Raw genomic sequence first — 27903 nt, forward strand, 5'->3', positions numbered from 1 at the left:
CATCTCCCGCGACACTGCCTTGGGCTCGCCAGCTCAGCAGCTGATGGCTCGCACAACGAGACCTCCACTCCCTGTGACCCAGCAGTCCCCCTCCGGTCACTCCAAACTTGCCACCGTCGTCGGTGATGCTGGTTCGCCGCGGTCCTACCTGGTCGACCACGACGGTACCATCTACCGCCGGTCCCGCCAACATCTGCGGCTTGTCAACGAGCCCCCACCACCGCCTGCCGACCCTTTCTCCCCTCCGTTGTCCGCTACACTGCCCGCCGCCCCACGCATGCCTCGCTCCCTGCCATCTCAGCTCGTCCAGCCCCGCTCTCTGCCTGACAGCCCTCGTTCCCCTGCCCGTCCAACCGCTCCTGCGCCTGCGTCCCCTCCTCTGCCTCCGCCGACTCCTTCTCCTCCAGGATCCCCGGTTGGGTCGCCCGCCCCAGTTCCGGCTCCTGCTCTTCCTGCAGAGGGGGGAGATGGCGAGCTGCGTACCCGGTCCGGCCGGCTGGTTAAGCCGCCTGTCCGCTATGGTGATTTGGCTTAGCTGGTTGCTCATCTGTTTGTTTAACTGTTTGCTTACATGCTCGTAGCGCAGGAGACGTGGTCGCCCTGTCACTACTGTATTGCTTTGTTTCCGAGGGGAAGGATGTAGATGTGTGCATGTACCTTTAATATAGTGACCTCACCACTACTAACCACTCCCCATATCAGAAGTATAATTGCAACCTCCCCACCCATTGATCCCTCTCTAGCTCCGGTGACAGACCACATACAGCTAGGGCAGCAACGGTTATGTGATATCAATAAAAGTAGTAAAGACACAGTGTATTCATGACCCCTCTTTACTGGAAACTGATAACCCATAGGATTCAGTGCAAGCTGGCTAATTGGATACAACATTGGCTTGGTGGAAGGAGCCAGAGGGAGGTGTGGTAGGTTGTTTTTCAGTTTAAAGGCCTGCAATCAGTGTTGTGCCACAGGGATTGCATCCCGTTATTTGTCATATATAGTAACAGTTTCAAGGATAACGTATGTGATGTGATTAGAACATTTGCGGTTGACACTGAAATCGATGGTTTGGTAAAGAATGAAGAAGGTTGTCTAAGATTTCAACAGGGTCTAGACCAACTGGAAATTATAGGCCAATGAATGACTGATGGAATTTAATTTGGGTAAGTGCATTTTTGGGGAAGTTAAACCAGGGCAGGACTTGCACAGAGAGACTTTGGGTGCAAGTAAATAATCCCTTGGAAGTGGTGACACGTGTCGACAAAGTACTCTATAACATGTTTGCCTTCATTGGATGGGCATTGAGTACAAGAGTTGGGATATCCTATAACACAGGTTGTTGGTGAGACCACACCTGCAATGTACAGTTCTGGTTTCGTACAATAGGAAGGATGGGATTATGCTGGAGTACAGAAAAAAATCACATTGATGCTCCTGGGACTGGAGAGCTTTTGTTATGAGGAGAGAGTGGATAGCCTGGGACTCTAGAGTTTCTCTAGAGTTTTAATTTCCCTTGTCATTATATTGGTCTTCTAAATTCTGAACTTTTTTCAATTGATGGACTGATTTGGCAATGTGATAATCTTTTCCTTTCATTTAATGTTCTGCATTACTGCTCTCTGCCGCAGGCTGCCCATGTTTAATGTTGGCTTTGTGTGCCTGAAACAGAAATGTAGTAAACAGTTTTCATTCCTTAACTGTAAGTCTTTGTATGTTTGTTGTAATAGCCTTTAATGTGATTTCCTAATCTATATTGTGAGCTTCTTCACTCCTTCAGAGTTTTGGTTTAGTTTACAATTAAGAATTCTTCAAGGATTTTTCGGTCAAGGCTATCCATGGTTTAATGACAAAGCTGAATGTGGAGGAGAGCGCATCAAGGGCAGCAAAACAATCATTCCCACCCAGAAAGGACATTTTAAGGAACTCTTTGTTTGAGATAGACACAAAATGTGGGAGTAACTCAGCGGGACAGGCAGCATCTCTGGAGAGAAAAAATGGGTGACGTTTTGGGTCAAGACCCTTCTTCAGACTGATGTCAGGGGAGTGGGCGGTACAGCGATAAAATGTAGTCGGAGACAGTAAGACTGGTGGGAGAACTGGGTAGGGGGAGGGGATGGAGTGTAAAGAAAGCAACGGCTACTTTAAGTTAGAGAAATCAATGTTCGTACGGCTGGGGTGTAAGCTCCCCAAGCAAAAAATGAGGGGCTGTTCCTCCAATTTGTGCTCTGACAATAGAGGAGGCCCAGGACAGAAAAGTCAGATTGGTTATGGGAGGGGGTGTTAAAGCGTTGAGCAACCGGGAGATCAGGTAAGTTTAGGCACAGCACTGAAGCACCATCACGGATGCCTAATCTGGGTCGCCGTGTCCGGCTCCGGAGTGCTGTGACCGCAGACTCCAACAGCCGAGCAGCTGTGGCTGCGGGCATCCAGCCGCAGGCGGCGCTGAACTTTAAACACCGCGGTGCCTGGGATCTCTCGCCGAGGTCGCCAGTGTCGAAGCTCAGACAGTGCGGCCCGTGGACTTTGGGAGCCGTGGTCTCCGGGAGGAAGCAGCTGCTCCAGACACTCCAAGCAGCTGAGAGTGTTCTTCTGATGCAGGAGTTCCATCATCCGGCGAGAGGGCCTGAAGCATCGGGCTGCCGCAGCGGCGACTGCAGAGGCCTCAATAGGCCCGACTATGGGTGAACTGGGGATAGGACTGGACTTTACTGCCTTCCTTCACAGTGGGAACCATTGTGGGGAGATGTTTTTATGTTTATTGTTGAATTCTTTAAATTTGTGTCTTATCTTTATTCGTGTGCTGCAATGGCAAGTCAAATTTCACCACACCAATTGGTGTATGTGTATGTGATAATAAATGTCCTTTGTCCTTTATTTGTCGTTGTAAGCACTGCATTGTAAGTGCTGCATACAACAAAATTGTTGTTGCCATTCCATTGGTGCATAATATACAAACATAAAAACACAGGACACAATTTAAAAACAATGTTAAAAACTAGATATCAAGGAGTAAGTAATCAGTGCTGTACACGGTGATAGTAAAAGTTCAAGGTGGGTAGCAGCAGGGAGGAGTGCAGCATGAATAATACTCAGTGTTTTTTCATGTTGAGTGTGAAGGAAGAAACTGTTTCTGAGTCTGGAGCTGCGTGTTTTGGCTGACCTGTAACGCTTGCCAGAGGGCACACGTTCAAAAAGGTGGTGACCGGGGTGTGTGGAGTCTGATGATTTTGGTGGCTCTGCTGAGTTAGCATGAGGTGGCAATATCCTCCAGAGAGGGCAGTGGGCAGCCGGTGATTCTCTCTGCTGTTTTTACCACTCTCTGGAGTGCTTTCTTACCTGCAGCAGAGCAGCCTGCAAACCGCACTGACATGCAATATGTCAGTAGACTCTCAATGGTCGCCCGGTAGAAGGCCACCAGCAGCTTCTTCTTGGTGTTGTGCCTCCTGAGCACTCTCAGGAAGTAGAGTCTCTGTTGTGCTCTCTTGACAGTTGCAGTGGTGTTGGCCGACCAGGAGAGGTCCTCGGATATGAAGGCTCCTCGGAATTTGAAAGTCTGCACCCTTTCCACACATGCCCCATTTATGCAGAGCGGGGCCGGGTCTGCGTCCCGTTTCCTCCTGAAGTCCAGTATTAGCTCCTTTGTCTTTGTGGTGTTCAATGACAGGTTATTTATTGAACACCACTCTGACAGTTGCTGTATCTCGTTCCTGTATGCTGACTCGTCCCTCCTTGAGATGAGCCCGAGGACAGTTGTGTCGTCAGCAAATTTAATAATGGTGTTAGACGGGTGGGCGGGGTCCATACCTAGGTCAAGCAGTTTGCTGATTAAAATGTTCGGAATGATTGTTTTGAATGCTGAGCGATAATCAATGAATAACATCCTCACGTAGCTTTCCCGATGTTCCAAATGGCTCAGTGCGGTGTGAGTTACTATAGCGATGGTGTCCTCAGTGGATCCGTTATCTCTATATGCAAACTGATGTGGGTCGAAGGAAGGAGGTAGGCTGGTTCTGATGTGATGCCGCACTAGTTTCTCGAAGCACTTCATAATCACTGGTGTAAGTGCAATCGGTCTATAGTCATTCAGGTCCTCGGGGACTTTTTTTAGTAATAGGAATGATCGTGGTTGACTTTATGAAGAGTGGTATGATAGCTTGTGACAGGAAGATGTTAAAAATCTTTGTGACGACACATCTTTGGGAAGATGTGGCTAGTAGTAGGATCCCGTTGAGGTGGTGAAAATGTTGGCGGATTAGTATGCTGTATTCAACGGCTGATGGGGTGGAAGGTGAGGACAAGGACAAGGACACTCTGTCCTTGTTACGAGTGGGGGGAAGGGGAGCAAGAGCGGAGCTGTGGGATATCGAGGAGACACTAGTGAGAGCCTCATCTATAATAGAAGGGGGGAATCCCCGTTCCCTAAAGAATGAGGACATCTCTGTTGACCTGGTATGGAACACCTCATCCTGGGTGCAGATGCAGCGCGGGCGGAGGAATTGGGAGTAGGGGATTGAGTCTTTACAGGGAGCACGGTGGGAAAAAGTGTAGTCTGGATGGCTATGGGAGTCAGTGCGTTTGTAATAGATGTCAGTTTTTCACATCTTTGATTGAGATGCTGTTCTTGGTGAGAGTGCCCTTAACTCCATTTCACAGAGTGTTAGCTGGTTTTCTCTTATGGCCATCAAAAATCAAAAGAGGTGACAAAGGTCAGATGCCAATAAAAAGAACAAAACCTCTGCAGCATACAACATCGTTGCTGAAATTCTAAGATGTGGTAGTAGTAACACCTAATACATGAACAGTCTTGTCTCCCTCCTCTTGGACGAGGTAGACTTAATAGGGAACCTCACACCTGTCATACTTATCATTTCCAACAAAAGGGATCTATCCAATTGTGGTTACTAGAAAGAGGTCTCTCTACTGTCTGTCATTTCACTATTGAAGTGAACATTGTTATCTGTCACACACTATGCCCCTATTTGTTGGTTTTGGTTCTCTCAGGAAAAATGAGGGGCAGATAGCCACATTTATCCTTCTGGAGTGTGACAGTTTGTTAGACTAGAGTTGGTTATTTTCAATAAAGTAACTAATTTACCAGCATCCTCTCTGGATTTCTGAGTTACTGGATTATTGTGTAACTATGTTACTATGTTATTGTAATAAACAGAAACTGCTGGAAACGTCCTTGGATTATGCAATGTATGGGAAGGAGGTTACGTTAACATTTCAGGTCAAGGACTGATTGTGCTGATGTCTTTAAATGCAGTTCTTCGGAAATGGATTTGCTGTGATTGCCTATTTGTTCTCACTCCAGTCTGACCATGGAATAATATGAGTATTTGGGAGATTTAATGCTGTTCCTTAAGCTTGCAATTGTTCGGATATTGTGAAAGATCAGAGTGCAGTGGAATTCCCTAGCCACTCCCTTTCTTACTTTATTATTTTAAGCTGAATCACCAGATCAAATTGTCATCCTGATGCATTGTGCAATGCTGATTCCCTGATGTCAATGTTATTGTACCCCTTTCCCATTCCGCAAACTACTTTCTTCGAGGTTCTGCATTTAGTTTACCTAGTGTATGTATGATGCAGATTTCCTAAACAGTGTTTCATATCTTTTTTTTTTTTTTAAGTTATTGATTGATGAATGTTATTTCCAATGTTAGGCTATGTTGTTAAGAGGAATTGAAATGCAGAATTCCAATATTCATTCATAAAATATACAATTTTTTTTTTAATGTAGGGCAGATCAATTTTCAGCAGCACCAGATAGTTGCACTCCCCCAAGCGATATTGCTGACATTGCAGGGAAGTTTCAAGAAGAAAAGGCCAATTTGCTGGATCAGTTAGAAAAAAGGAATGAAGAACTTAAAAGCCTTAAAACATCACTTATAGCTGAACAGCAGGTAGGCATAGGAATACTTTATTGTCACATGTGACACAGTGAGATTCTTTGCTTGCATACATAATGTATACAGAGAGCAGCCACCTACGGCGCTGACAATGTTGCGAGGCATGCCGGCTCCCCCTTTTGTCTCCTCCCCCCCCCACCACAGCAGTTCCCCCACGCCGGTCCCCATTGTCCTTTGTTCTCTCCCTCCCCATTGTCCATTGTTCATCCCCTCATGGTGGTTCTCCATGCTCTCATGGACCGCGGGTCGACCCGTGTGTCAGCACCGCGGCCGCGAGGCTTCATCGTTGAGGCACCATCGTCGCGAGCCTTCACCACTGCCGCCGCTGAGGCCTCACCCCTGGCGACGCCCCACTTCACGTCTCCGTGGTGCCAACCTGGGCTCTAGCCGCTTCGCCTGATCCAGGCTTCTACCCACGAGGCTCCAGCTGGGCCCTGACCCGAGCTTCTACGCGGCGATCCGGGAGGCATCAACACCGCGACGCCTCGACAAAGGCCTCCAACTGCATTCCCAGTCCACAGCCGTGGCTCATCGGGATGCCTTCTGGCTGCGTGGCCCGTCAGGAAGCCATGAGTGTGGATGCGGTTGACAGAACAACTACTGTGTTTGATGGAAACAACAATTTCTGTGCCTTACTAACATCCTAACTGAGATCGTTGTCCATATTTTGTGAATTTTATTAACTATGATATTAAAACTTCAAAGTTGAAAGTACTAATAGATTTAATTATGAACATTATGAATTTAATGTATTTGTGTGAAACTTAAGCCAAAATTTTAGTGTGTACTCTGTGTTGTAATATCATTTGTGGCATACTGTTTAACCCATGAGTGTTTTGCATGCCTTATTAACTTTAGGTTGTGCTGTCTATTGGGTGGATGTGAAAGATCCCATGGCTCAACTTGAAAAGGAGGAGAATTTTCTCTCTGACCTGACCAATGTTTATCTCAACAACATCTAACTGGCTAACTGGGCATTGTCCCTCATTTGTAGAAATTTATTGTACAAAAATTTTAATTTCTTCCTCATTGTAACAGTAATCATGCTGATTGTTAATGAAATGGTAATGAAAAGTGCCATCCAAGAAATTAAAGTGGATTCTATCTATCTTTTTCTAACAGTCACTTGGCATTTACTTAAGATTTATGCATGAAATGTTCATAAGGAAATGTCTCCTGAGTATTCCCCAAAACCTTTGTGCTTTGCATTAATTAAAAATTATTTGTCTTTCTTTGAAAGCATCATACCCTCACACAAAGCCCACATCATTAAACATTTTGTGTTCGCTATTTATAGCAATAGGCATTATGTCAGGGGTGCTGAGGAAGAGGATTTCTTGGAATGTATGCGGGATAGTTATCTAAATCAACATGTAGAGGAACCAACGAGAGAGCAGGCTATTTTAGACTGGGTATTGAGTAATGAGGAAGGGTTAGTTAGCAATCTTGTTGTACGTGCCCCCTTGGGCAAGAGTGACCATAATATGGTTGAGTTCTTCATTAGGATGGAGAGTGACATTGTTAATTCAGAAACAATGGTTCTGAACTTAAAGAAAGGTAACTTTGAGGGTATGAGACGTGAATTGGCCAAGATTGACTGGCAATTAATTCTAAAAGGGTTGACGGTGGATATGCAATGGAAGACATTTAAAGACTGCATGGATGAACTACAAAAAATGTTCATCCCAGTTTGGCAAAAGAATAAATCAGGGAAGGTAGTACATCCATGGATAACAAGGGAAATCAGGGATAGTATCAAAGCGAAGGATGATGCGTACAAATTAGCCAGAAAAAGCAGCATACCGGAGGACTGGGAGAAATTCAAAGACCAGCAGAGGAGGACAAAGGGCTTAATTAGGAAAGGAAAAATAGATTATGAAAGAAAACTGGCAGGGAACATAAAAACTGACTGCAAAAGTTTTTATAGATATGTGAAAAGAAAGAGATTAGTTAAAACAAATGTAGTTCCCTTGCAGTCAGAAACAGGTGAGTTGATCATGGAGAACAAGGATATGGCGGACCAATTGAATAACTACTTTGGTTCCGTCTTCACTAAGGAAGACATACATAATTTGCCGGAAATAGCAGGGGACCGCGGGTCAAAGGAGTTGGAGGAATTGAGTGAAATCCAGGTTAGCCGGGAAGTGGTGTTGGGTAAACTGAATGGATTAAAGGCCGATAAATCCCCAGGGCCAGATAGGTTGCATCCCAGAGTACTTAAGGAAGTAGCTCCAGAAATAGTGGATGCATTAGTAATAATCTTTCAAAACTCTTTAGATTCTGGAGTAGTTCCTGAAGATTGGCGGGTAGCAAACGTAACCCCACTTTTTAAGAAGGGAGGGAGAGAGAAAATGGGGAATTACAGACCAGTTAGTCTAACATCGGTAGTGGGGAAACTGCTAGAGTCAGTTATTAAAGATGGGATAGCAGCACATTTGGAAAGTGGTGAAATCATTGGACAAAGTCAGCATGGATTTACGAAAGGTAAATAATGTCTGACGAATCTTATAGAATTTTTCGAGGATGTAACTAGTAGTGTTGATAGGTGAGAACCAGTGGATGTGGTGTATCTGGACTTCCAGAAGGCTTTCGACAAGGTCCCACATAAGAGATTAGTATACAAACTTAAAGCACAAGGCATTGGGGGTTCAGTATTGATGTGGATAGAGAACTGGCTGGCAAACAGGAAGCAAAGAGTAGGAGTAAACGGGTCCTTTTCACAATGGCAGGCAGTGACTAGTGGGGTACCCCAAGGCTCATTACTGGGACCCCAGCTATTTACAATATATATTAATGATCTGGATGAGGGAATTGAAGGCAATATCTCCAAGTTTGCGGATGACACTAAGCTGGGGGGCAGTGTTAGCTGTGAGGAGGATGCTAGGAGACTGCAGGGTGACTTGGATAGGCTGGGTGAGTGGGCAAATGTTTGGCAGATGCAGTATAATGCGGATAAATGTGAGGTTATCCATTTTGGTGGCAAAAACAGGAAAGCAGACTATTATCTAAATGGTGGCTGATTGGGAAAGGGGGAGATGCAGCGAGACCTGGGTGCCATGGTACACCAGTCATTGAAGGTAGGCATGCAGGTGCAGCAGGCAGTAAAGAAAGCGAATGGTATGTTAGCTTTCATTGCAAAAGGATTTGAGTATAGGAGCAGAGAGGTTCTACTGCAGTTGTACAGGGTCTTGGTGAGACCACACCTGGAGTATTGCGTACAGTTTTGGTCTCCAAATCTGAGGAAGGACATTATTGCCATAGAGGGAGTGCAGAGACGGTTCACCAGACTGATTCCTGGGATGTCAGGACTGTCTTATGAAGAAAGACTGGATAGACTTGGTTTATACTCTCTAGAATTTAGAAGATTGAGAGGGGATCTTATAGAAACTTACAAAATTCTTAAGGGGTTGGACAGGCTAGATGCAGGAAGATTGTTCCCGATGTTAGGAAGTCCAGGACAAGGTGTCACAGCTTAAGGATAAGGGGGAAATCCTTTAAAACCGAGATGAGAAGAACTTTTTTCACACAGAGAGTGGTGAATCTCTGGAACTCTCTGCCACAGAGGGTAGTTGAGGCCAGTTCATTGGATATATTTAAGAGGGAGTTAGATGTGGCCCTTGTGGCTAAGGGGATCAGGGGGTATGGAGAGAAGGCAGGTACGGGATACTGAGTTGGATGATCAGCCATGATCATATTGAATGGCGGTGCAGGCTCGAAGGGCCGAATGGCCTACTCCTGCACCTAATTTCTATGTTCTATGTTTCTATGTCAGTGGAAGGAACATTATGCTAGTGAAAGAAAATAGTGATATTCAGTGCATCAGAATAAAGTGAAAGTTTTCGATTATGAGCCATTTGCAACAAGTGCAAAGTGCATATGGTTTTTTTTTTAATTTGTTTTCCAGCCAGAGACTACATTAATCTTCAGTGCTAACTATGATTTGTTCATTGATTTGATTTTGAGTTGGTTTTAATAAAATATAAATAGCAGGAGTACCAGGATACTGTCTTAATACAGATAGTTGAGATCAGTGTAAATGGACAAAAAAGGTCACCGTGGACGTGGTTGACAGAACAACTCATTTCTATGCTTTACTAATACCATATCTCTGAGATTATCTAGCACGCTGGTGGAGATTTTTATTTTCTTTAAATTTATGATGTTTCAAATTAAAATGGTCAAATTTTGCTGTTCAACTGTTGTTCAATATATTAATTTGAACGTATGTATAATTATCAAAAATGTTCTATTGAGTACTAACTTGATCAGCTACGTGCATGTTTGCAGGTGACTAAAAGGGAGCCAAACAAAGATGGCATTGTGTCCAAACATATTCCATGAATTGAGGGATAACCTTCCTATATTAAGCCAAGACAACATTTATTTTTAAGATGTGGGCTTTATGTGAGAATTATGATGGTTATCAAGGAAAGACAGATTAATTTTTGTTTACTGTTGGCAAAATGTTTCTCACAGAAATCATTGTTTTTATTTTTAAATACTTCCCTCTTCTATTATAGATGAGGGAAGTATCTCACCAGGGTCTCCTCTATATCCCGCAACTCCGCTCCCACTCCCCATCCCCCTACTCATAACAAGGACGGAGTCCCCCTTGTCCTCACCTTCCACCCTACCAGCCGTCACATACAACATATAATCTTACGACATTTTCGCACCTTCAACGGGATCACACCACTGGCCACATCTTCCCATCTCCTCCCCTTTCTGGTTTCCGCAGAAACCGTTCCTTCCGCAACTCCTTGGTCAATTTGTCCCCACCCAAACCACCCCCTCCCCTGGCACTTTCCCTTGCAACCACAGGAAATGGTACACTTGTCGCTTTACCTCCCCCCTCGACTCCATCCAAGGACCCAAACAGTCTTTCCAGGTGAGGCAGAGGTTCACCTGCACCTCCACCAACCTCATCTACTGCATCCGCTGTTCCAGGTGTCAACTTCTCTACATTGGTGAGACCAAGCACAGGCTTGCTGATCGCTTTGTCCAACTTCTCCGCTCAGTTCGCAATAAGCAACCGGTGATCTCCCGGTGGCACAGTACTTCAACTCCCCCTCCCATTCCGAATCTGACCTTTCTGTCCTGGGCCTCCTCAATGGCCAGAGTGAGGTCTAACACAAATTATTTGAAAATGTTAGAGCCCACAGCCACCACTTTCTCTAGTCACTTCTGCTTTTTAATCTTAAATAGATTGCATCGTGCTGGGCAAGTGTTGGTTTAAAAACCATTATAATATCATCTCATCTATTTTCCCAATCATCTGCATATGCCTTCAACTGAGATTTTCCTAGCATACACTTTCTAACAACTCGTACAACGCTCCCAGTTTGTAGTCCAGCTTTGTACTGTCCTTATCATTTTATCTCTAATTAACTTCATTTTTCCTCTTTCTTTCCCTTTACTTTTTGCATTTCATTGAAAATTTAGGTTTACGTTTATTCAATCCCCCTTTCTTTCCATAATCTCTTTGAATTTTTTCTGGTTAACCCGGTTTCCACATCCAAAGATGTGTGGATTAATAGGTTAATTGGCCACAGCAAATTACCCCTCACGTGCAGGTAAATGGTAGAATCTGAGTTAGTGCAATTGGGGGAATGTGGGTAGAATTAAATTGATCGGTAAGGCTGAAGTGCCTGGTTCGTGATGTATGTATCTGAATTCTTGTTTTGTCCCTTCCTCCTCACCCACTTCCATTCATATGCATTTTGTTTCACCTTTTAATTATGCCAGTTCCAATGAAGGAAATTGCAGGGTTGCCAGAGTATCATGTGATTAGATGCTATGGGTCTACCAATATCTCCTCCAGACCTTCAGCCCTCTTATTTCTATTTTCATCAATTCTAGTTTGAGTAGCATACAAATTTCCCTTTATTCTGCCATTCAGTTGCAGAATATAGTGTTATAGCTGCAGAGCACGTGCAGAGTTTGTTTAAAAAAAAAAGTGCATGGGCTGAAACGGGCCACATTGGGAGCTTGGGAATCCTCCTTATTTTTAGAGAGGTTGGTTTGATAGTCTGATAATAGTCAATCAGGCAAGGTGAATATATTCATTGGCCCGTCATGGAGGATATTCAAATTTTTTGGCTGTAGCTATCAGCAATGCCATTAGTTATAAAATGACTAGTAATAGTACAGAATGTGAATTACATAAAGATTACTGGGGTCTCATTAGCTCCTTGGAATTAAGTTTAAGGGATAATGGTGAATGTGCACCTGCAGCAATTACCAGTGGGCTGACATTTTTTTTCAAACACATCAGGAAATCAATAATCTACTAAACTTAAACTTGTGAAACACAGTCCTAGAAAATGTTAGTATTAAGTTAGCAACTCTGAAGTTGCAGGGATGACTTTTCTCTGCCTCGTGAGAAGTGGAACGTAATTGGGCTGTGAAATTAGACTCCTGGCCAAAGGTTCGTTGATTGCAGCCAGCAGTCTGTGTGCATCATTAAAACCAATTGGCTTGTGAATATGGGCTTTATTCCTTACTGATGTATGTGCAATATTGCATTTCTAAATGAGACTTGAAACCAAGTTAAATCCAATCCAAAGCTTTTCCCTCTGTTAATTATCAAAAAAAAATGTGAGATGATAGTATCAAATACTTAAATTTCAGCAAGTCCTGCATATTTTGGATGTTAGTGCATGGAATAAACCATTAGCACAAGCTTGTACTTTATTTACATTGGTAAATATGGTCATAGTTCTGAGTAGGGAGATTGGACTTTTGATTTTTGTTTTGTGTCTGATATCCTAAAGATAAGAGTGTGCCTTTCTTGCACTCCTGTTGGCACAGCTTTAATTTTTTTGCATTCCAGTACAATTTCTTGGAAATCGGTATCTGCAGTTCCTTGTTTCTACACAACTTTTAATTTTATTTTTGAATACAAACATTATGTTAACTGTAGAAACTGATTACACTTACTATCAAAATTATTGCACAGATGAGTCATTGATGTGATGACATTAGAGAGTTTCATTAACCTATTCTAATGATTTATTTTACAGACTAATTTCAACACCGTTTTAACTAGGGAAAAAATAAAGAAAGAACAAATTATAAATGACCTGACTGACAAATTGAATAAACTAACTCAACAACAGGAAAAAGATAGAGGTAAGTCAGAAGACTAAATCACAAACTTTTAATTTGCTACATGTCTGAATTAGACGTTTGGATCAGTGACATTTTGGTTGATTTTCACACATCTATAAACTCTTATAATTGGTAAGAGACTACTGGAATTTAATAAGAGGTAGAAGGAAAGAAATTCAGTTGAACATGTAGATCCGTATTGTCAAACAGCTATTAAAGTCAGATTCTCACCACTATTTGCTTGGAGAAGCCAACTTAAATGTGTAAAAGACACTCACTTTTTAGTCAAATTTGTTAATGATCTTTTTCCTCTTCACGTTAGCTGCCCAATTGTTCTGCATTTATTGCTTGCATGTGCATAGAGAAAAATCTGTCCCACATGCCCTTGCGAGTAGGCCTTGAATATTGTGTTTCATCAAGCCTAGTTTCAGTAAACAAAAGTGGTATCAGTAAACACTGTTATAATATTATAATTCTATGATCTTTTATGTTTCATAACTTTTTCAAGGTCTGCATGCTCATTTGTCTGCATATTAATTTCCATTGAGAAATGTCGATGTTGCTTAAATTATTGAAAATTGCAAGAATACAAGGAATTCATAACTGCAACAGACTAATGCCACATCAGTCTGGCATATTTGTTTGTTTTTTTAACCATTCAGAATATTCTGCTTGAATGATCAAGTTTATCTCCTGTTCAGTTTTGATAGAAACCCTCTCTGCAGACAGAGCCACTCTGTTACAAGAAAAGAAAAAGCTTGATGAAGAATTCAGCCGATTACGGAGTAATGTTCTAGTTTGTTCGGGTTTTTCCTCAACTGGGCTTTCTGGAGCTGAAGCTTCAACCATCTCTGGGACTGACGTTCCATGCGACTCAGAAAGATTAGCGACTCTCACTACAGTTGGAGAAGATGGAAGAGTTGACTCTGCAATGGAGGCAAGCACCATGACTGTACAGTAAGTAGCCACCAGGAAAACTATATTTAATTAATGTGGATAATAAGCACTTTATTCCAATTTGAAAGAAACCGTTTTTGTGGTCATGAAATCAATAATTAGATGATTAAACCAGTGCAAATTCATATTTTCTTAAATGATGAGCTCTGCATTCTTTATGGGAGTTGAATTACTTCTCCATTACAGGAGAACATTATTTCACCAGCTCAGCCTGGAATAAGTTTGGAATAGTCTGGGATCGTAATCTGCTGTTTCAATCAATTATATTTAGCATTTATAGGCCTAATTGCATCTTATTCTTAATTTTTTTTTAGATTAGCAGCAAGGTATCTTCTGAGAAAATGTTACCTCAAGTTTCTCGACACCTATTTTCCAATATTCAATTATTCTTGCGTACTTGGAAGAAATATGTCCTTTGCTTGGCTTGCCACTCTTAGTCATAACCGTTGGTATCCTTTGAATTTGATAATTAAAAAGCTGACGAATCCCCATAGTTTCTAAAAACTGCAAAGCCCTTTTGAAAATATAAGAAATAATGGGAGCTTGGATTTCTGGTACTTGGAATGACAGAAAAAGGAAGGATGCACGTGCACTAGTGCACCCCAAAAATTAGCTGTTTGGTGCTGTAAGCATGTATAACCATCTTGTCTACCTAGCTCAAGAGTTAGTTCCTAACTAACTCAGGTTGCCCCTTCTTGAAGGTGAGAAGCTCTTCTTGGGTTAGGGTGAATTCATTTACCAGGACCTGAATAAGCTTCTTGGAAGAGTTAAAATTCTAGCTGAGAACATTGTATCTTTATCTTGGTCATTAATAACAATCGTAACTAGCTGAAGTCTCTGCAATGATTCCTGTGCCACTGTACATACAGAACCTTACAACAGAGAACAAGATATTTATTCAAACTAGTGTTCTGTCCTTTAACCAATTTTCCACCCGTTCTAACCTCAACCCCATAAACATTTCTTATAATAACTATTGGTGTGGTATCCTGTCAAGTGTCTTTTGAAAATCTAGCGTCGTTACCTTTAGTTTAGTTTAGAGATACTGGATGGAAACAGGCCCTTCGACCCACCGAGTTTACACCAACCAGCGAAACCAAACCAATTTACGTACAAACCTGTACGTCTTTGGAGTCTGGGAGGAAACCAAAGCTCTCGGAGGAAATCCACGATAATGTACAAACTCCGTACATACAGCACCTCCAGTCAGCATCAAACCCAGGTTTCCAGCACTGCTATTGTTTTTCCCCTTATATGTGTTACCTCAAAATGTTGTTTACTTTACCAAAAATATTTTCTGTTTATTAAATTATGTTGACTCTGCCAAATAATATTATGATTTTCTAAGAGTGCTGGTGGCACATTTACTTCTCCAGACAAAGATGTTAGGCTAACCAATCTTCAGTTCCATCTAATTCCTCTCTTCTCCTATAAGGAAGTGTTATGTTTGGTACTTTATGACCTGTTCCAGAATGTGCAAGCTTTTAGAAACATCATTATGATTGCATCCACTGTCCCTGCAACCTGATCTTTTAGAACCCGCAATTTAGTTTATCAGGGCCAAGGGACTTGAATGATTTTTGTTGTGTTATATTTTTTAGTACATTCTAAAAAGTAATATTACTGATTTTTATTCAAACATTTCCAATTCTTCTTCTGCGATGAGGAGAAATAAACTATGTTTAATGCTTTGGCTATTTAATGCATTGGCCATTTCTTTATTCCTACCTATAATTGTTCCTACCCTTGGGTCACTGGGACCCACAATTATTCTTGCCATTCTTTTAATATAATTTTGAATCTTTTGTGATCTTCAAATATTTATTTCTAAGTTACCTTCTGGTGATCATTAGTTACGGCTTCCTAAACATTTCTTAATCCCCTGACCTATAATTAGCAATATTACAAAATTTTGAGATTTAAAAAATCAAGTCTGCAATTTATCCCATCAGATAAAGCATAACAATAAGTTTAATTTGACACCTAATTCACTTTCATATCTCAAGTAATATAAAAGTTATGGCCATTTTCATACTCGGAAATTAGCATCTTGTTCCCTATTGATTTTCTATGGACATAACAAAAAAGCTGTGATCATGGACAGTCAAAAGCCCATAACCTTCTTAAAAATTAAGAGAACTGAATGAAATTTTCAGTTATCATAGATTGAAGCATTCTGAAACAAATATAAAATAATCTTACTTGGATGACCTGAAATTAAAGCATATAATTAGTTAGTTACCCAATTGTAGCTAATTTCAAACTTCAATTACTAGATCTAAACATCTATCCATTTCTTAATAAATGATTAACATTTTTAAATAGCCTAAGTGTCCAAATAATATTCACAAATAATTAACAATAAAACATGATTTTTAAATCTCATTTACATCAATTTATAGGCCAAATGGAAGGAATTTAGTGTTCAATTGCTGTAAATTAAAGTCCATTTTGAATTGGCTTTCTAGTGGGTTCCTGTGAACGCGCTGGTTTAGAACGTTCACATTGCGCTGGATTTGTGCCCTCAAATGCCCAGAAAAATACTGCGGGATATAAAGAGCCCAAAATGAGCTACTCGCTATAGTAAACTTTATATACAGGGTTCTTAAGAAGCCCCTTTTAATGTAAAAATAAGGTACATACCTTTAATTGTTTGCTTTATAAAACCCTGGGGCTGCGAGAGGTCGCGGGTTTAGAGAGTGATTTTTAAACTACTATAACTATTATACAAGGCCATAAAAACTAATAATACCTTTTGCGACGGGGTCTTTCAGCGATTTTCGGCTAATGATTTACTAGGCTGAACATTTTCGATTGCAACAGCCTAGTAAAAATCGCGTTTTAAACCCGCCCCCTCTAAACAGCGCCAAAATCGCGCCTCACGGCCTGGGGCAGATTCTCAACGACGATTCAGGTAGGTTTTGTAACATACCTACTATAATGTTTATGAGAAGAGCAAAAGGTTTTTAATCTAACAATGCATTTTGACTTCCTTGAAAAGCTGTAATGAGTCTCTAATGGAGATGTTGATTATTTGGAGTGTGCACTTGAGAATTCAGGAATATTTCTTTAAAACCATTTTGCTTTAGAAAGTTTATGGGTTAATGATTTGCTACGAGGGGAGCCCTTTAACCAGTGCTTTTGGTGTCACCATTTATGTCTGCATATGGGGTCCTTCCTGTCCTACTCTGAAGGATCATTCCTTATTACCGCCATTATTTATCACATCTCTTTTTGTCCTATTAGTTCACATTTTTTTTGTTGAGGACTAAAAGATATGGGGAAAAGATTTAATAGGAATCTAACAGGTCATAAAACAATAAGATTTGTTGTGGGGAAAATGTTTAATAGGAATCTGAGGGGTAACTTTTTCACACAAAGTGGGGTGGATGTATGGAACATGCTGCCAGAGGAGATACTTGCGGCAGGGACTATCCCAACAGTCAGACAGGTACTTGGATAGGACAGGTTTGGAGGGAAATGGACCAAATGCTGTCAGGTGGGAGTAGTGTAGCTAGGACATGTTGGCTGGTGTGGGCAAGTTGAGCCAAAGGGCCTGTTTCCACACTGCATCACTTTATGACTCAACGACTAGGTGCATTTGGATACATCACCTTCAGTCATGCCTTTTCTATTCTTTTCCATGAACTGACTTTGTTCATTAATGCACTGCTATACTCTGTTTAACTTTGTCCCACTAGATATGAAGTAAATTGAGAATCCAATGTATTTCCTTTTTAGTTTTTGCTTTATATCAATGCTTTAATCTATTACACTCTCCTTTGTTCATGTTGTACCGCATTTATTATTTTACTGTATTTCTTCCCTTCCTCCTGGGACATTTCCTCTGCCACCCCCAAACTTACCCTTGTCTATGCTCATTTTTAAAGGGATCATCAAAAGGTTCTACAAAGAAAGTAGTCTATGTAACTCTTTGAAATTTGTTAGCTGGAAACTGGTCTAAAAAATTCAGTGGTCTAATTAAGTATCTATTTACTTTATTCCAGCGAAACCGTCCACATGTCAGAAGAAAAACACAGGATTATGATTTTGGAAAGAGTAAGTGTATGTTTTTATTTAGTAGAGTACAGCTAAATTCATAGGGCAGAGATATTTAAATCATGATGTTGGAGTAACTTGAGTGGGATCACCAACAATTTGGTCTTTTATGTATGGCACACTGGTGGTCAAGACACTGAACAAAGCACAATTTGCTCTTGTGGTTCCAATGAGATTTGTGTACTAGCTTAGCATATTTGTCTCGGATCAGATGTCATGGTTTTAAATTGTGCCTCACTTGAGAATGTTATCTTTTCTAATTCTACAGTGTAGTATTGAGGGCTTGCAAGAATGTGCCATCTTTTAAATGAGAGAATTTCTACCAATTCTGTTGAGTATCAACCATTCTATTCGGGATTAGAAAAAAACGTCCACACAGAGTCCAGATTAATTATTTAAACAGAAAAAGCAGATTTACTGAATGCTCCCATCTGCCACCACCTTTCATTCAATTCCACTCTTCACCTTCCTTTTCTATCAGATTGCAGAATCTGAAGTCATTTGTTCTCCACTTATCTCCTAGCCGCTTCTGCAATCTCCAACCTTCCCTTCCATATCTGACATTTATCCTTTATGTACCTATCCCTTTCTTACTTTTGCCCCACACTTTTCACCTCCTCTTTATACTGCTACTTCATTTTTCTCTGTCAAGGTGAAGGGTCTTGACTCAAAACATCAATCATCCATTTTCTTCCACAGATGCTGCCTGACCCTCATTTGCTCTACTTTTCTTTGTTTTCCTTTGTTCATTTGCTGTATGTGTGCAATTGCCAATTCCATTTCCCTGCAATGAATGCCTCCAAAATCGTATTCAAGTAATCTGCAAGATTTTAAATATCTCACATTTTGAAATCCGTATTTCTTTTGATTCCCTGATGCATTAATTTTTAATGATGAATCATGGGAAAGTATTCATAAATTAACGATTAGTGTTAAATTCCGCATTTTCTAACGTCAATGCTAAATATAGGTCAAAGTAGCAAATATAACAAAAATGACATGGGATTGCATTGCCTAATTTGGCTAACTGGATCGCTATAGACAGACTGATTGCACTTCCTAGCCCTGCATCTTCATAGTAACTTGATTATGTGAATTTGTGGAGCTTTGGAATTTAAGTGTGTAAGTTATTACATAAATGGATAATAAATTATTTAACTATGTCATTTGTGTTGGAGTAATGTACATTTGTGTAACATTTTGTTACAGGTTTATTCGAATATGGTTTTAATATAGAACAGATCATTGTACTTCACATGAAAGGTTTTAACACTTGTTAACTTTATGAAATTTCCTTCAAAGACAGTATCATGAATTTTAAAAAATAATAATTTATATTTATAATCTTTGAAATATGGATTAATCACTGGGATTATATAAAATGTATCCCATCTTTAAAACAAGGAAATGAGTAAATAACACGGTGTCATTTTCTTGTTCATTTTGATTTTGTGTGTAGCTATCATTAACTTTGTTCTAGGGATTTCTGCATGATACAATTTTGCACGTTATTTACATATACTTATCTGCTCAAACACTTAAATATTTTGCAGTTTAATTTTAGAATGCATCAATTTTAATTTGAGTTTAATTTTAGAATGCATTAATGGTATGTTGAATATATTTCCACAGTATGTTTTATGGCATTTAAGCACATCTCTCTTTGGTTAGAGAATAAAAATAATAGAAAGCATTACAAATTAGTGGGCTATTTATCATAAGCAGGCAATTATTTGGAAGGATTGCTGTTAAAGAAAAACCTCAAGACTAAAATATGCCTCTATCATCTTGACAGATAATTTTGCCCTGGTTGTTAATCCTTGGCGTTTATGACACATTATTATATGAATATAGGGAGGAATGTGAAAAAGCTGATATTTTTGGTTCAATTTTTCCAACCAGAAATTACATTTAAAATTATAAATGTATATCTATTGGTTCTTTCACCTCGGGATTTGGTTGTTTATTCATTTACTGCAAGTGTGGATGTTGGCAAGGCTAGAAATTAGTGCTTATTCTAATTTCACTGAAAGGCTGATGAACCACTTTTATTAAGATCTTATAAGGTGTATGATAAAGACTTTTTCAAAGATCTGTTCCATAACCATGGCAAATTAAAACATACTGTGTTCATGTTATACTGATATTGAAATCTATCAATGTTTAGATGGTTCAATGGGGGAGGGGGTCTGATCGTACATTGTGCAAGAGGAAACTTCAAATGCTAGTTTACATCAAAGGTAGACACAAAATGCTGCAAATAATTCAGCGGGTCAACTACCCCCCCACACACAACCGCACGTTGGCGGAACACTTGGTCTAGTCAATATATATTTGTGTTACAATTAAAATTAGCAATCATTCTAGCTTCAGGTGCCATTTGTGTAAAGTTATCCAGATAGATAAAGTCTATTTTATCTGAAACATTAATTGTTTCTTTTTTCCAGATGCTGCCTGATTGGCTGAGCCTTTTTCAACATTGTCTGATTTTGGTTTAAATTTCCAACATCTGCAGTTTATTTTCAATTATTTTTCTTTGTATCCTGAAAGGGTCGCCTCGGATTATTATATACAGTGCCCTCCATAATGTTAGGGACAAAACCCCATCATTTATTTATTTGGCTCTGTACTCCACAAATTGAGATCTGTAATAGAAAAAATCACAAATTAAATAAAGTGCACATTGTCAGATTTTAATAGAGGCAATTTTTATACATTTTGTTTTCACCATGTAGAAATTACTGGTGAAAATACTCTTTTAATAAATCTGACAAAGTGCACTTTAACCACATGTGATTTTTTAAATTACAAATCTCAAATTGTGGAGTACAGAGGCAAATAAATAAATGATGGGTCTTCGTCCCAAACGTTATGAAGGGCACTGTACCTGTGCCAGCACTGTCCGGGAACTGTGTACTTGTATTCCAAGGTTCCTTTGCTACACAATGTTACCCAGGGCACTATTTAGTTTAGTTTATTGTCACGTGTACCGAGGTATAGTGAAAACATTGAAACATACAAAACAGGCGCAGGTCGGCCATTCCTCCCTCTGAACCAGCACGGCCATTCAATAAGATTATGGCTGATCATCCAAAATCAGTACCCCTTTTCTGCTTTCTCCCCATATCCCTTGATCCCCTTAGCCCTAAGAGCTAAATCTAACTTGGCTTTTGTTGTGTGCGAACCAGCCAGTGGAAAAACAATGCATGATTACAATTGAGCCATTCGCAGTGTACAGATACATGATAAGGGAATAATGTTTAGTGCAAGATAATGCCAATAAGGTCCGATCAAAGATAGTCCGAGGGTCCCCGATGAGGTAGATAGCAGTTCAGGACTGCTCTCTGGTTACGGTAGGATGGTTCAATTGCTTGATTACAGCTGGGAGGAAACTGTCCCTGAATTTGGAGGTGTGCGTTTCCACACTTCTCCAACTTTGGCCCGATTGAAGAGGAAGTGGCCTGGGTGCGATTTGCCTTGATTATGCTGCTGGCCTTGACGAGGCAATGGATTTTTATAAATCGAGTCAATGGAATGGAGGTTGGTTTGTGTGATGGTCTGGGCTGCGTCCACAATACGCTGCAATTTCTTGCAGTCTTAGATGGAGCTGTTTTCCAAACCAAGCTGTGATACATCCCAAAAAAATGCTTTCTACGGCGCATCTGTAGAGGTTGGTGAGGGTTGTTGCGGACATGCCAAATTTCCAAAGCCTTCTTAGGAACTATTGTCCACCAGGAAGGTTCAGCCCTGGTTACTGAGCTTTTATCTGATACTGCACTTATCGTTGAGCAAGAGTTCGTCCCAGGAAACATGTTCCCGATGTTGGGGGAGTCCAGAACCAGGGGCCACAGTTTAAGAATAAGGGGTAAGCCATTTAGAACGGAGATAAAGAAACACTTTTTCACACAGAGAGTTGTGAGTCTGTGGAATTCTCTGCCTCAGAGGGCGGTGGAGACTGGTTCTCTGGAAACTTTCAAGAGAGCTAGATAGGGCTCTTGAAGATAGCGGAGTCAGGGGATATGGGGAGAAGGCATGAACGGGGTACTGATTGTGGATGATCAGCCATGATCACATTGATTGGCATTGCTGGTTTGAAGGGCCGTATGGCCTACTCCTGCACCTATTGTCAATTTATTGTCTATTGATGTTAATGGTGAAGTGAGGAGTCTGCTGAACCGCAGTATTACAGATTGTGATTTTGCTGCTGATGGTCCATCTGTCTGATGCCAGATTTGTATTGTTTCAACACATTTAGCAGATTTGTGGTGCTGTAAAGGGTGCCCTCTCTGATTAAAAGACTATGTGTTATAGTCACTTCTGCCAAAGATTGCTAAGGACAATGTTAAGTACACAAAACCTTCATGTTATCTTCAAGTTAGAGGTTTACCTTCATGTTATCTTCAAGTTAGAGGTTTACCTCTAACCAGCTCAGCCTGTGGTTGTACATGCGCACTGAAGTCCTCCATCTTGCATACCTTTCCATACTGTCTCCCAATGTTGTTCAAAATGGAGGTGCGCCAATTTGACAATTATAATCAGGTAGTTGTTTCCTTATCCATGTTTGACCTAATTGCATAAGTTTTCAAAGGTATAGATTTTATGTTAAGGATTCCAAGGGCCACATACCTGCCTATATAATGGTGAAGAGAAAAAGATTAGTTAAAACAAATGTAGGTCCCTTGCAGTCAGAAACAGGTGAATTGATCATGGGGAACATGGCAGACCAATTGAATAACTACTTTGGTTCTGTCTTCACTAAGGAAGAAATAACTAATCTGCCAGAAATAGCAGGGGACTGGGGGTCAAATGAGATGGAGGAACTGAGTGAAATCCAGGTTAGTCGGGAAGTGGCGTTAGGTAAATTGAATGGATTAAAGGCCGATAAATCCCCAAGGCCAGATAGGCTGCATCCCAGAGTACTTAAGGAAGTAGCCCCAGAAATAGTGGATGCATTAGTGATAATTTTTCAAAACTTTTTAGATTCTGGAGTAGTTCCTGAGGATTGGAGGGTAGCTAATGTAACCCCACTTTTTAAAAAGGGAGGGAGAGAGAAAACGGGGAATTGCAGACCAGTTAGTCTAACGTCGGTAGTGGGGAAACTGCTAGAATCAGTTATTAAAGATGGGATAGCAGCACATTTGGAAAGTGGTGAAATCATTGGACAAAGTCAGCATGGATTTATGAAAGGTAAATCATGTCTGACGAATCTTATAGAATTTTTCGAGGATGTAACTAGTAGAGTGGATAAGGGAGAACCAGTGGATGTGTTATATCTGGACTTTCAGAATGCTTTCGACAAGGTCCCACATAACAGATTAGTATACAAACTTAAAGCACACGGTATTGGGGGTTCAGTATTGATGTGGATAGAGAACTGGCTGGCAGACAGGAAGCAAAGAGTAGGAGTAAACGGGTCCTTTTCACAATGGCAGGCAGTGACTAGTGGGGTACCGCAAGGCTCAGTGCTGGGACCCCAGCTATTTACAATATATATATTAATGATTTGGACGAGGGAATTGAATGCAACATCTCCAAATTTACGAATGACAGGAAGCTGGGGGGCAGTGTTAGCTGTGTGGAGGATGCTAGGAGGCTGCAAGGTGATTTGGATAGGCTGGGTGAGTGGGCAAATGCATGGCAGATGCAGTAAAATGTGGATAAATGTGAGGTTATCCACTTTGGGGGCAGAAACAGGAAAGTAGACTATTATCTGAATGGTGGCCGATTAGGAAAGGGGGAGATGCAAAGAGACCTGGGTGTCATGGTACACCAGTCATTAAAAGTAGGCATGCAGGTACAGCAGGCAATGAAGAAGGCGAATGGTATGTTAGCATTCATCGTAAAAGGATTTGAGTTTAGGAGCAGGGAGGTTCTACTGCAGTTGTACAGGGTCTTGGTGAGACCACACCTGGAGTATTGCGTACAGTTTTGGTCTCCTAATCGGAGGAAGGACATTCTTGCCATAGAGGGAGTACAGAGAAGGTTCACCAGACTGATTCCTGGGATGTCAGGACTTTCATATGAAGAAAGACTGGATAGACTCGGCTTGTACTCGCTAGAATTTAGAAGATTGAGGAGGGATCTTATAGAAACTTAAGGTGTTGGACAGGCTAGATGCAGGAAGATTGTTCCCGATGTTGGGGGAGTCCAGAACAAAGGGTCACAGTTTAAGGATAAGGGGGAAATCTTTTAGGACCGAGATGAGGAAAACATTTTTCACACAGAGAGTGGTGAATCTCTGGAATTCTCTGCCACAGAAGGTAGTTGAGGCCAGTTCATTGGCTATATTTAAGAGGGAGTTGGATGTGGCCCTTGTGGCTAAAGGGATCAGGGGGTATGGAGAGAAGGCATGTACAGGATATTGAGTTGGATCATCAGCCATGATAATATTGAATGGCAGTGCAGGCTCGAAGGGCCGAATGGCCTACTCCTGCACCTATTTTCTATGTTCTATGTCTATGTTTCCAACAGGTGCAGCGTGTTTTGCTTGCTGGTGGGATAGGATGTATTTTTGATCATTAAAGTATTTATGCTACATCATTCGGTCAATTTTCCATGAGAATTTGGTGGGGGGGGGGGGGGGTGAGTACAAAATGTACATTGTTTACTCTGACTATGAATCTTAACGTCTTCTCAGCTGCACTTTTCTATCCCTGGTCATATTTACTGTGTGCAAGCAAGCTTTATATAATTGGCTCCCCAATTGCCCAGGCATTTGTGATTGCACAGCAAACTTAAATCATTTGATATGAAAATATTTTGAAATTCCTGAAGATGAAAGACATCAAAGCATTTTTGTTGCTTAGATCATTTGTTCTGTAAAGTTGCCAGATATTGCACTTTGAATATCTGATCAGTCTCGCTTTTATGAACAACATTACTTGTTTCCACTCGATAAAATGCAATGAATTGCATGTACTGAACTAGTTCACAACAGATTATTGTGAAGGCCTGCTAATAGTGGACATTGGATGGAAATATCTATGGTCTATTACAATAGACAATAGGTGCAGGAGTGGGCCATTCGGCCCTTCAAGCCCGCACCACCATTCACTGTGATCATGGTTGATCATCCACAATCAGTACCCTGTTCCTGCCTTTTCCCCCCATATCCTTTGACTCAGCTATCTTTAAGATCTCCATCTAACTCTCTAGAAAGCATCCAGAGAATTGGCCTCCACTGCCTTCAGAGGCAGAGAATTCCACAGATTCACAAATGTGGGTTAAAAAGTATTTCCTCATCTCCATTCTAAATGGCCTCCCCCTTATTCTTAAACTATGACCCCTGGTTCAGGACTCCCCCAACATCGGGAACATGTATCCTGTCTCTAGCGTGTCCAATCCCTTAATAATGTTGTATGATTCAATAAATCCCATGCATCCTTCTAAATTCTAGTGTATACAAGCACAGTCGCTCGTCTTTCAGCATATGACAGTCCCGCCATCCCGGGAATTAACCTTGTGAACATACGCTGCACTCCCTCAATAGCAAGAATGTTCTTCCTCAAATTTGGAGACCAAAACTGCAAACAATACTCCAGATGTGGTCTCACTAGGGCTCTACAACTGCAGAAGGCCCTCTTTGCTCCTATACTCAACTCTTCTTGTTATGAAGGCCAACAAATTAGCTTTCTTCATTGCCTGCTGAACCCGCATGCTTACTTTCAGTGACTGATGATCAAGGACCCCCAGATCTCGTTGTACTTCCCCTTTTCCAAATATGACACCACTCAGTTAATCTGCCTTCCTGTTCTTGCCACCAAAGTGGATAACCTAATTTTTATCCATGTTAAACTGCATCTACCATGCATCTGCCCACTCACCCAATCTGTCCAAGTCACCCTGCATCCTCATAGCATCCTCACAGTTCACACTGTCACCCAGCTTTGTGTCATTGGCAAATTTATTATTGTTACTCTTAATCCCTTCATCGAAATTAAATGTATATTGTAAATAGCTGCGGTCCCAGCACTGAACTTCGCGGTACCCCGCTATTCACTGCCTTCCATTCTGAAATGGACCCGTTAATCCCTACTCTTTGTTTCCTGTCTGCCAACCAATTTTCTATCCATGTCCATTGGTAATTTTCTACCCCCAATTCCATGTGCTCTAATTTTGCCCACTAGTCTCCTTTGTGGGACCTTATCAAAGGCTTTCTGAAAGTCCAGGTACACTATATCCACTGGCCTTCCCTTGTCCATTTTCCTAGTTACATCCTCAAAAAATTCCAGAAGATTAGTCAAGCATGATTTACCCTTCGTAAATCCAAACTGACTCGGACCGATCCTGTTACTGCTATCCAAATGTGCCGTTATTTCATCTTTTTTCACACAGAGAGTGGTGAATCTCTGGAACTCTCTGCCACAGAGGGTAGTTGAGGCCAGTTCATTGGCTATATTTAAGAGGGAGTTAGATGTGGCCCTTGTGGCTAAGGGGATCAGGGGGTATGGAGAGAAGGCAGGTACGGGATACTGAGTTGGATGATCAGCCATGATCATATTGAATGGCGGTGCAGGCTTGAAGGGCCGAATGGCCTACCACTGCACCTAATTTCTATGTTTCTATGTTTATAATTGACTCCAGCATCTTCCCCACCACCAATGTCAGGCTAACTGGCCTATAATTCCCTGTTTTTTCTCCCCCCTTTCTTAAAATACTGATCCAGAATCTATAGAACATTGGAAAATGATCACCAATGCGTCAACGATTTCTAGAGCCACTTAAGTACCCTGGGATGCAGACCATCAGGCCCTGGGGGTTTATCAGCCTTCACTCATCAGTCTACCCAACACCATTTCCTGCCTAATGTGAATTTCCCTCAGTTCCTCCAACATCCTAGGTCAGGGATCGGCAACCTACGGCCCCCGGACCGAATGTGGCCCGTAACCCGAAATCATCCGGCCCGCAGGCAGATGTTTTCATGTAATCATCCAGCGCGTCGGGTGCCCAAAGCAGCAGTGGCCCGGCGCCCAGAGCAGCAGCACCCGGGTGCCCCGAGCAGCGGCCGTGCGCCCTGAACAGCAGCCGGTCAACATGAGCACGGCCGAGCTCTAGCTGTACCGCATCATGCGCAAAGCCGCCGGCACGGCCACGCACCTTCTGTGAACACGTTTATGAAAGAACTGCAGATGCTGGAAAAATTGAAGGTAGACAAAAAATGCTGGAGGAACTCAGCGGGTGAGACATGCAAGGATTGCATGAGGCTGCCTCACCTGTGGAGTTTCTCCAGCATTTTTGTCTACCTTCTGTGAACATGTGATATGATGCCTGTCATCCAGGGCGGCATCCATGTGTACACGTGATAGATGTGGCCCGCCATCCGCTCACAGACATGCGTCCTGGCCCCTATGCAGAACAAGGTTGCCGACCCCTGCCCTAGGTCCTCTCGCCACTCATACATTTGGGAGATTGTTTGTGTCTTCCTTAGTGAAGACAGATCCAACTCGTTCAACTCGTCTGCTATTTCCTTGGTCCCCATAATAAATTAATCTGTTTCTGTCTTCAAGGGACCCACATTTGTCTTAACTAATTTTTTCCTCTTCACATACCTAAAGAAGCTTTTACTCTCCTCCTTTATATTCTTGGCTAGCTTACCTTCGCACCTCATCTTTTCTCTCCGTATTGCCTTTTTAGTTTTCTTTTGCTCTTTAAAAGTTTCCCAATCCTCTGTCTTCCCGCTCATCTTTGCTATGTTATATTTCTTCTCTTTTATTTTTATGCTGTCTTTAACCTGCATCCTCTGAATTATTCCCAAAAATACCTGCCATTGTTGTTCCACTGTCATCCCTGCTACGGTCTCTTTCCAGTCAACTTTGGCCAGCTGCTCCCTCATGCCTCCACTGTCCCCTTTGCTCAGCTGTGATAC

The 27903-nt window shown here is 41.5% G+C and overlaps 1 protein-coding gene across 3 annotated transcripts in view; it reads left to right on the forward strand.

Moving 5' to 3' along the window:
- The window catches only part of rb1cc1 (RB1-inducible coiled-coil 1), a 168494-nt gene that overhangs the window by 104648 nt on the left and 35943 nt on the right, over nucleotides 1-27903 (forward strand). For all 3 annotated transcript variants that reach the window (XM_055634081.1, XM_055634082.1, XM_055634083.1), the window contains exons 15-18: nucleotides 5744-5906; nucleotides 12935-13043; nucleotides 13724-13979; nucleotides 17987-18038. In XM_055634081.1, the coding sequence (XP_055490056.1) occupies nucleotides 5744-5906; nucleotides 12935-13043; nucleotides 13724-13979; nucleotides 17987-18038 (580 nt within the window). The remainder of the gene's footprint in view (nucleotides 1-5743; nucleotides 5907-12934; nucleotides 13044-13723; nucleotides 13980-17986; nucleotides 18039-27903) is intronic.

Source organism: Leucoraja erinacea, chromosome 4, assembly GCF_028641065.1.
Source record: "Leucoraja erinacea ecotype New England chromosome 4, Leri_hhj_1, whole genome shotgun sequence".
NCBI lineage: Eukaryota > Metazoa > Chordata > Chondrichthyes > Rajiformes > Rajidae > Leucoraja > Leucoraja erinaceus.